Genomic DNA, 9,756 nt, shown 5'->3' on the forward strand with positions numbered 1-9,756 from the left:
TATCGGTACTAAGAATGTATGTTACATTTGGGTTCTCTATATTTTCCAAGATTTTTCAAATGGATAATTGGAAAATAAGCAGTTCTTTGAAAAAATGAACTGATTTAAATTATAAATTATAAAAATTTTGCTATATTTAATTTTTTAATCTTGGTTTGAAATTTTGATTTCTAATAGTATCAACTTAGCTAAATAAATGTATATGGATAATGCTCTTAATTATCACTAATAACACTTAATTCATAGGATATAATTCAAGATGCTTTCTTCTCCCCCTTCCTTCTCTCTCTCTCTCTCTCTCTCTCTCCTTTTACTTATTCCTATCTTGTTTTTCTTATTGGACATGTAAGTAAAATACTATTTGATAATACAGGTTCAAATATAGATAGATTCCTCTGTCTCAATCATGATAGGATTAGAGGTCAGATTAACCACCCTGAGACTCACTCAGTATTATTTCACTTGAATATGTATTTGAAGATTGTAAGACAAGAAGCTTACAGTATGTGTTTTGATGTAGAAACCAATTTTCAAGAGAAAATTCATCTAATATTCAAGTGTTTCCTTCTATATCTAAGCAGACAACTTTTTCTTGTGGAAAAATTCACATACATATTTATCTCATTCTGATTTTTCACTGTATTCCATAGATATTTCTACTTTAGTACTAATTTCATCCTTCCTCAGCGGTACAACTTTTTCTCTTTGTAATGTTATGTTTTAAATTCATTCTTTGAGAATTTTATGCGTGGATGCAATGCTAATAAACCTCTCTCTCTCTCTCTCTCTCTCTCTCTCTCTCTCTCTCTCTCTCTCTCTCTCTCCAAAGACATTAAGAGAAGGTAGGCCCTAAGGTTCCCTGAATGTTCTTTAGAAACCCCACAGTGCACAAAATATAGGACGTGGGTCTTTGGAACATTGATGTAGGGATAAGCCACCGGTCCCCTCGGAACCGCCTTAAGGCCATGAACGGAAACCATGATGCTGGCCTTTGCTTTCTTTCCTCACTCCCTGTTGCAGAAGAACTACTCAACACAGCAGTGAGCTATCGGACCAGAGCCAGAGCTGTGCTAAGCATCGTTTGACACCCAGACAACTTGCCTTCACTCTGCTGAAGTCCATGCTTGACCAGCCTCTAACTCCTCCTCAACTTTATGCATGGGCAAGCCCTGGCCAGTGACAATCTAATGACTGATTCCAGTTAAGTCATCTTTGTTTGCATGTAAGGTCGATGTCTTTCCTCAAAGGTTTGAACTATTTCTAATAAATCCCAGAGTTACCCCTTCAAAATTAGTCATGATTTCTAGATCAGTAGTATGCTGTATAATTTTCTTTCTAATCCAGAAAATTTGTTCTGAATTAGGGCACTTCCACAAACTGCTCTTCAAAATCCACCCCTAAAGTGTTATCTGCCTTTGGGTACCACTTCACTGATTCTGAACAGCCACTTGCCATCCTTGACTTCAGTTATCTTGGAGGGGAGAGAGGAGGGATTCTGGGACATTACAATGAGGTTCTCTTCGATGCTCTCTGAGGTCATATGCAGCTGTCCGCAGACCACTGCAAGCTTGCCTAAAGAGGGCCTTAGGTACATGTACACACAGCAGAGAGTGCCTCCTCCCAAAACCCAAGGCATGTCACTGAGGTCCACTCTGCCCCCTGCAGGGACATGGGTGTTAGCTCATTCTCACCTCCACTATTTCACAAGTCAGTTTCGGGACATCCTGCCCTAGACATTTTTCACAGTCTCCAGCCTTTCCCACTCCGAGCTACATCCCCAACCTTGGTCCTCTACCAAGTGTCTCCCCAGCTGTACAGATCTCATCTGTCCACTTCCAGGATTAGAATTCTTCTCTTGTTCTGACATTTGAGCATGAAGTGAAGTTTCCAGAACCCTGGCACAATGAAGTGCCTCCCCTCCTCCTGACATTCCCATCTTCAGCTTCTCCCTACACAGAATCCCCTGTTTTGAATGCAGGGCATGTTTGACAGCTTTTCCTAGGCAAGCACTATGTAACCCAGTCTTCCTGGCTAACACCACTTCCTCTGTAGTCTCAGCTGCATCATCTTCTCCTCCAGGCACTCTCTCTCCTGGGAAGTCAGAGGGAGAAGTCTCCAATTGCTGCACAGTATCACCCCCTTCTGTCCTCTTCTGTCACAACCTTTCCTGACTTGTTTTCTTTTTGCTTTTTTTTTTTTTTTTGCTTTTTTATTAGATATTTTCTTCATTTACATTTCAAATGCTATCCCAAAAGCTGCCTACACCCTCCCCCGCCCTGCTCCCCAACCCACCCTCCTGCTTCCTGGCCCTGGCATTCCCCTGTACTGGGGCATATGATCTTCACAATACCAAGGGCCTCTCCTCCCATTGATCGCTGACTAGGCCATCCTCTGCTACATATGCAGCTAGAGACACAGCTCTAGGGGATACTGGTTAGTTCATATTGTTGTTCCTCCTATAGCGTTGCAGACCCCTTTACCTCCTTGGGTACTTTCTCTAGCTTCTTCATTGGGGACCCTCTGTTCCATCCAATAAATGACTGTGAGCATCCACTTCTGTATTTGTGAGGCATTGGCATAGCCTCACAAGAGAGCTATGTCAGGGTTCTGTCAGCAAAATCTTTCTGGCATATGCAAAAGTGTCTGGGTTTGGTGGTGGTATGTGGGATGGATCCCTGGGGTGGGGTGGGGCAGTCTCTGGATGGCCTGTCCTTCCATCTCAGCTCTGAACTTTGTCTCTGTAACTCCTTCCATGGGTATTTTTCCCCATTCTCAGAAGGAACGGAGTATCCACACTTTGGTCTTCCTTCTTGAGTTTCATGTTGTTTGCAAATTGTATCTTGGATATTCTAAGTTTCTGGGCTAATATCTGCTTTTCAGTGAGTGCATATCATGTGTGTTCTTTTGTGATTGTGCTACTTCAATCAGGATGATATTCTCCAGATGCATCCATTTGCCTAAGAATTTCATGAATTCATTGTTTTGTTTGTCATAGCCAGAAGCTAGAAACAACCCAGAAACAGTTTCTAATAGAAAACAAGTCATGAATAAAAAAAAAATGAATTCATGACTTGTTTTCTATTAGGAACTGTTTTTGGGTTGTTTCCAGCTTCTGGCTTTCAAAACTAAGACTGCTATGAACACAGTGGAACATGTGCCCTTGTCGCGTGGTGGGGCATCTTTTGGGTATATGATCAAGAGTGGTACAGCTGGTTTTTCAGATAGAACTTTTTCCCTTTTTCTGTGAAACCACCAGATTGATTTCCAGAGTGGTTGTACCAGTTTGCAATCCCAGCAGCAATGGGGGGAGCAGGGGTCCTCTTTCTCCACATCCTATGGTTAGTTTTCCATTTTTTTGCTTGTGGAGTAGATGAAAAAGAGAAGGAGTGAGTGAGCTAGTGGAAGTGGAAGTTGTTGTATTTATTCTGATACCCATAAAAAAAGAAACACCTAAGGTGTGATTTTTGTAAAAGCTTAACCAAGTAAAGAACAAGGACAAAGAGCTTCACCTATTAGGTTACAGCATGTAAACCCACAGGAGGAGTTCAAACATAGATCAGTCTTTAACATCACAATTTGAACATCTCTGAGACTGACTCTTACCTGTCTGCAAGGTCTGTGTTCTTCGAACATCTCCTGGCTTTTGCTTCCTCATCAATCTGATGATAATAAAATCAGGAAACATCCTGCCCAACACACACACACACACACACACACACACACACACACACACACACAACTGATGTTGATTTTTGACACATTGTATCACACAGCTTGCAATGGATTGTGAGGTGATAGCAACAGAAGCCAACAGGCAAGCTTATCTTAGGTATGCTTCAAGTAAAGACAGGCAACAGGAGGCTCCCTGTGTAAGACTCAAAGGGGATGAAATAATTTAGGACCATCCTTATGCAAAGGTGTTTTTGAGTTGAGGTTTATTACCATGAAGGAGAGACAAATTGAAACACATTCTGAAATATGTCTTCTGTATAAATTTCAAGTAAAGAAGGAGAGAGTTAGAGAATTTGTTCTCTTCAGAGTTTTTAACACTTTCCTTTGGCTACTGTTGTTTATTTTGTTGACTTTGCAATGAGGTCACAGATAAATGTTGTCTCTGTAATTGAAAAGGCCTTGGCATGCAGCTTCAATATCAAAATGTTTGTCATTGTGCTGTGTGTGTGTGTGTGTGTGTGTGTGTGTGTGTGTGTGTGTGTGTGAGTGTGTGTGTGATCTGTTACTCTGTATATCACGTATACATACATGTGTAAGTGACTAAACATAGCCTGTGTCTTGCTGTGTGGGCACATGTACTTGCAATTGCAGGAGCCTGCAGAGGCCAGAAGAGGGTCAGGATCCCCTGGAGCTGGACTTCCCCCGCAGCTGTAAGCTGCCCGTGTTGAGCTAGCAGCCCAACTCCAGTCTTCTGCAAGAGCAGCACACACCAAAGGAAAGGAAGTCATACCCAGCGCAGTGGCCCCCTCACAGGAGCAGGAGGATAAGGAAGTGGGCAGGGGAGACACAAAACAGTCACTTGCACAGGCATTTTTGAGTCCTCCACATAAGTTTCCTGTCATCTGCAAATCAGCGGGCATCTCCTGCGCACCTGTGCTTGCCACCCACAGGCTAGGCCTTCATCACTGGCTCACTCCATCCAATCCTTGGGAATAATATAACTCTGCTGCACAACTAGACCTCTCATTCATCATCATCTTCATCATCATCACCATCATCATCATCATCATCATCATCATCATCATCATCATCATCATCACAATAATGATAATAATAAGTCAGCCACATAGTCACACAGGGTTATAGACTGTACATCTTAGAGGACTGAAACAGGGATATATCTTGAGACTAGGACGGAAGACCAGTCCGGGAACCAGAGTAAGGCTTTGTCTCAGAGCAGATAACTGAGTAAGTAAAGTTGAGCTAGACTTTGACTGATGAGGACTGGGATGGAGTCCTCTTAAGGAACATGCAAAGCTTTAATCAAGGTTTGTCTGAGAGTGAACAATTTTGAGAAGGAACAAATCACACTATAGAGACACTTTGAGGAGCAAAAGAAGGCATTGAATATGGTTTATAATAGACATTCGTGGCTTATAAGGTGTGTGAAAAATTCTATGTAAAGAGGACGACTAGATTGATTGTGGAAGAGCAGCTGTCTAGCTTCACCTGCACAGGCCCATGGTCAATCATCAGGGAGTTAATATTTATTTCTGCTTTGCAAAGGAATGATTCCACATTGCCACAACAGGAAAAGAACAGGATGAGGAGATATTCAAACCTTCTAAGGCAATAAGGAAATCTCTGGTTTCTAGTGTGTTTTTGTTTCTCCGATTGAAATTACAGTCCTCTTCTCATTCTCTCCCTGTTATTGGTCCACAGTGGGGTGTAGAAGGTGGTACTCTGGGGGAAAAGAAAGGGATGCATCATTCTGCATTTTAAACACATATTTTAAATGCTTTGTTGTCTCATACTGATGGTAAAAGTGATGCTAGAACTTGTTGACATCATTGAAGACTCCTGATTTGTCACCTGCTATTAAGTGACAAATGCTATGTTATATTCAATGACATCAGCCTCTTGATTCAAGGGTAGCCAAGGTACCCATGCTGAAATCAAATCTTAAATAATTTAGTCAGCATTCTATAGGGTAAAGAAATACTGGGGACTTTTCTCTCAGGCTTCATTCATTAAGTTTTCACATGGATTATTCAAAAATCTACTGTTTCTGACAGTGAGTTAATCAGTGGAAGAGAATAAGAGGCCATACATACAAATACCACTGATGCACATTCTGTGTGCCTATGCATGTGTGCACAATAACAAAGGATCGTATTCCTTCTTTTTTAACAAACACATTTTTCACTAAGTAAACCATAAAGTTAAGGAGTTTCCAGAATTTTTAAAGTTTAAAATATGCAGTTTTGTAATCAACACATAGTAGCTCTTTATAGTAATATTTATAGGGCAAAATGGGACATTTATTTTGTTTTATTTTACTTTAATGTAATTCCAGCAGGCTTTGAGGCTGATATATCAGGATGGCATTGAATTTCTGATCTTTTTTTTTTTTTTTTTGAAGAGGAACTTTTTAATGGAAATAAAAAGAAATTCCTTCACAAGTGACAAAAAATATATACCCAAGGGTGCAACAGAGATATGTCTGCTTTAAAGGTAACCAAATACTGTCCAACTGGACTTAAATTCTGCTCAATAGAGGAAATTCACACCTGATACTCTAACCCTAGTCATTTGTTAAGGACTTTTTCCCTCTAAGAGTAAAACAAACATTCAGTTTCCTTCCTTCCTTCTTTGTTTGTTTGTTTCTTCCTTCCTTCCTTCCTTCCTTCCTTCCTTCCTTCCTTCCTTCCTTCCTTCCTTCCTTCCTTTTGCTTTGCTTGGTCTTGTTTATCTTTATTTTATACTCGATGAACTTCTGTTCTTTTTATGTACACTTCTCAAGTTCTGGGATACATGTTTGCTAACAGATGCTGATGTGGTGCTAGGCATCAACCCCAGAGCTAACCAAGCAGTCCACCAACTGAGCTATAGCTGATCCAGAGGGATGGNACTTTCACTGACNCAGAGAACTGGAGTAGCTGTCCACAGACATTCTAGTCTGCTGAGGAACATTAGACATTACTCCCACTGCCTAACTGGGCCTTGTTCCTTCAACCACACTATTCCCATTCGTTTCTCAGTCATTATTTTATTCTCTACATCTCTGACATCAATTATCTAGTATCCATACGTAAATGAGATGTGAATGCCTCTTATAACAGGAATGAAGATGAGTGACATACACCACTTTCTGTGCCGCACTGATTTAATGCAACACAGGCACCTTTCCATGCTATCCTTATTGCTACAAAGGATACTATTTGCTCCTTTTTGACAGGTGAATAATATTGAAATGCACCATAGGTGTGCACACATACTCCCACCCGCACCTCATGCTTTCTTTATCCATTCATCCGTGTTTAGAAAACAAAGAAGATCCAAAGCTAGGCTCATGTGAGTCCTGCTGCAAAAACCATGCAGAATCAAATATCTCTTTGACAAGCTGATTTCTTTTCCTTAGGGGCCCATGCACAGTACTCATGGGTGATGTGAGTGGAATTATACTTCTGTCCATAAATAAGCAGAGTAAAAGTTGAAGAAAATGTAAATGTCTGGTATCTTCATGGTCTATATTTTTCCTTGTCTGAATCATCACACTTAAGAGTTCTGTGTTATTGAATGGTATTGAATTTTGCTTCCTTTTTCCTCTTGTCTCCATTTGTCAAATGTAGAAGAACACAGCACTCACTTCATACAGCTGCAGATAAGGTTAAGTCAAGGCAGGTAACAAGGCTTGTCAAATGCCCAAGAAATCCCCAATGGCTGTGAAACACTAATGGTAACCTTAGTCTTGAAAGTTAATGCCATCATGAATGTTAATCATTGCTGTCTCAAGCTGTATACATTTAAGCTCTAATCTAGTATATGCGAGGAAACAAAACTTTGCAAAGACTCTCAACAATTTTGATTAAGTTTGTTTTCTTTGAAGTTAAATGAAATGTAATTACCCAAGACAAAACCTACTTTGCATTCAGTAGAAGAAAACACAAAAATATCCTTTTGCTCGTGCAGAGTGCCAGCCAAGTATAGTATCTGATGTTTTTCTCCTAGTGCAGAACATCACAGTCAGTCTTTGTATCTGGATCTTGAATCAATAGCAAATCACAAAACAAACAAACAAACAAACAAAGAAAACAGAAAGAATATAACAAATGTTTCTTCATAGTCTCCAAGTAACATTGATGTTACAGTGGAGTAAAGGACTGACTGGGCCACTCTCCCTACTCTGTACCCAAATGAATGTATACAAAAGATGTCTCTCTAGACCTTTAACCCACAGACACATCCAACGTGCCACTGTGAGGCAGGAAACCCCAGAACTGCTCAGAACTGGAGCAGATCATGACCAACTCTGGGGGAACCTACTGACTCTGCATTTTCCTGAGACAACAGGACAACCCCACCCTCCTGCTGGTGACCTGAAATTCCAGCTTGCAGAGCACTTCCTGCCTCCCTGTGAAACAGCCCGACCATTGGGATGCTGCTCCTGAGATGGTTCACCCTCTGCTGCCTCTGGGTTTGTAAGTAGACATTTCTGGGTGCAGGAGGCAGTGAAGTCATCCTCATTTCCATTTCTTCAAATGCTGTTTTATTTGCTCATGAGAACTTCTCTCTTTGCTTGCAGTTGGGCTTGGGGAGCTGGAGCAAACTGAAGTATCAGTCACCAGAGTGACAGATGAGAGTGCCCAAATGTCCTGTAGAGTTTCTCTTCCAGACTTCAGCAACATTGCTATACATTGGTACCGGCAAAAACCAAATCAACACATTGAGTATCTAATATATGTCATGAAAAACTACAATCAACGCCCCTTAGGAGGGAAGATCAGGAAAATTGAAGCAACTAAAGACTTTCAAACTTCTACTTCAACCTTGAAACTAAATTACTTGAAGAAAGAAGATGAAGCCACCTACTACTGTGCGGCCTGGATAAACACAACATTAGAGCTTCTAGACCAGCCTGCATAAGAACCAGCCCCATCTGTGGCCACCCACATCCTCTTGGCAAGCACAGCCACTTGATGCTCAGTCAGGAGCCACCAGAGCCTTTGTTCCTCACAGCACTTTTAGGGCTTCCAGGGAAAATCCTGGGTTCTATTTCCCCAGTAAGGTCCTACGGGTTACCAACTAAAGACAGAATGGCCTTCACACTAACTCAGTTAGGGTATCTAAGAGCTATTCAAATAAAGGCTGGGGAGCTCAAAGTGTGATATAGTCTTTGGTTAATTCTCTGCACAGAGGTTTGTAGTAACTGAATGGCTTAGAATTAAGTCAGGACCATATCCCCTAAAGAAATAGAAGCAGTCATTAATAGTCTCCCAACCAAAAAAGGCCAGGATCAGATGGGTTTAGTGCAGAGTTCTATCAGACCTTCAAAGAAGACCTAATTCCAGTTCTCCTCAAATTATTCCACAAAATAGAAACAGAATTTATTCTACCCAATTCATTGTATGAAGGCACAATTACTCTGATACTTAAACCACATAAATACCCAATAAAGACAGAGAACTTCAGACCAATTTCCCTTATGAATATCAATGCAAAAATACTCAATAAAATTCTAGCTAACCGAATCCAAGAACACATCAAAACAATCATCCATCATGATCAAGTAGGCTTCATTCCAGGGATGCTGGGATGGTTTAATATACAGAAGTTCATCAACGTAATCCACTGTATAAACAAACTCAAAGATAAAACAAACATGATCATCTAGTTAGATGCTGAGAAAGCATTTGACAAAATCCAACACCCATTCATGATAAAAGTCTTGAAAAGATCAGGAATTCAAGGTCCATATACCCAAATATAACAAAAGCAATATATAGCAAACCAGTAGCCAACATCAAAGTAAATGGAGAGAAGTTAGAAGCAATACCACTAAAATCAGGGACTAAACAAGGCTGCCCACTTACTCCCTACCTATTCAATTTAGTACTCGAAGTCCTAGCCAGAGCAATCCGACAACAAAAGGAGATCAAGGGGATACATTTTCGAAAGGAAGAAGTCAAAATATCACTATTTGCAGATGATATGATAGTATATATAAGTGATCCTTAAAATTTCACCAGAGAACTCCTAAACCAGATAAACAGCTTCAGTGAAGTAGCTGGATATAAAATTAAC

The 9,756-nt window shown here is 40.6% G+C and overlaps 1 gene segment (V, D, J or C); it reads left to right on the plus strand.

Annotated features, from left to right (window-relative positions):
- The first annotated feature begins 8,110 nt into the window (after positions 1 to 8,110).
- Positions 8,111 to 9,756, plus strand: part of LOC110334265 — a 17,150-nt gene continuing 15,504 nt past the window's right edge. The window contains 2 exon segments of the C gene segment in view: positions 8,111 to 8,153; positions 8,258 to 8,558. Of these exon segments, the coding sequence occupies positions 8,111 to 8,153; positions 8,258 to 8,558 (344 nt within the window).

Source organism: Mus pahari, chromosome 16 (assembly GCF_900095145.1).
Source record: "Mus pahari chromosome 16, PAHARI_EIJ_v1.1, whole genome shotgun sequence".
In the NCBI taxonomy this organism is placed as follows: domain Eukaryota; kingdom Metazoa; phylum Chordata; class Mammalia; order Rodentia; family Muridae; genus Mus; species Mus pahari.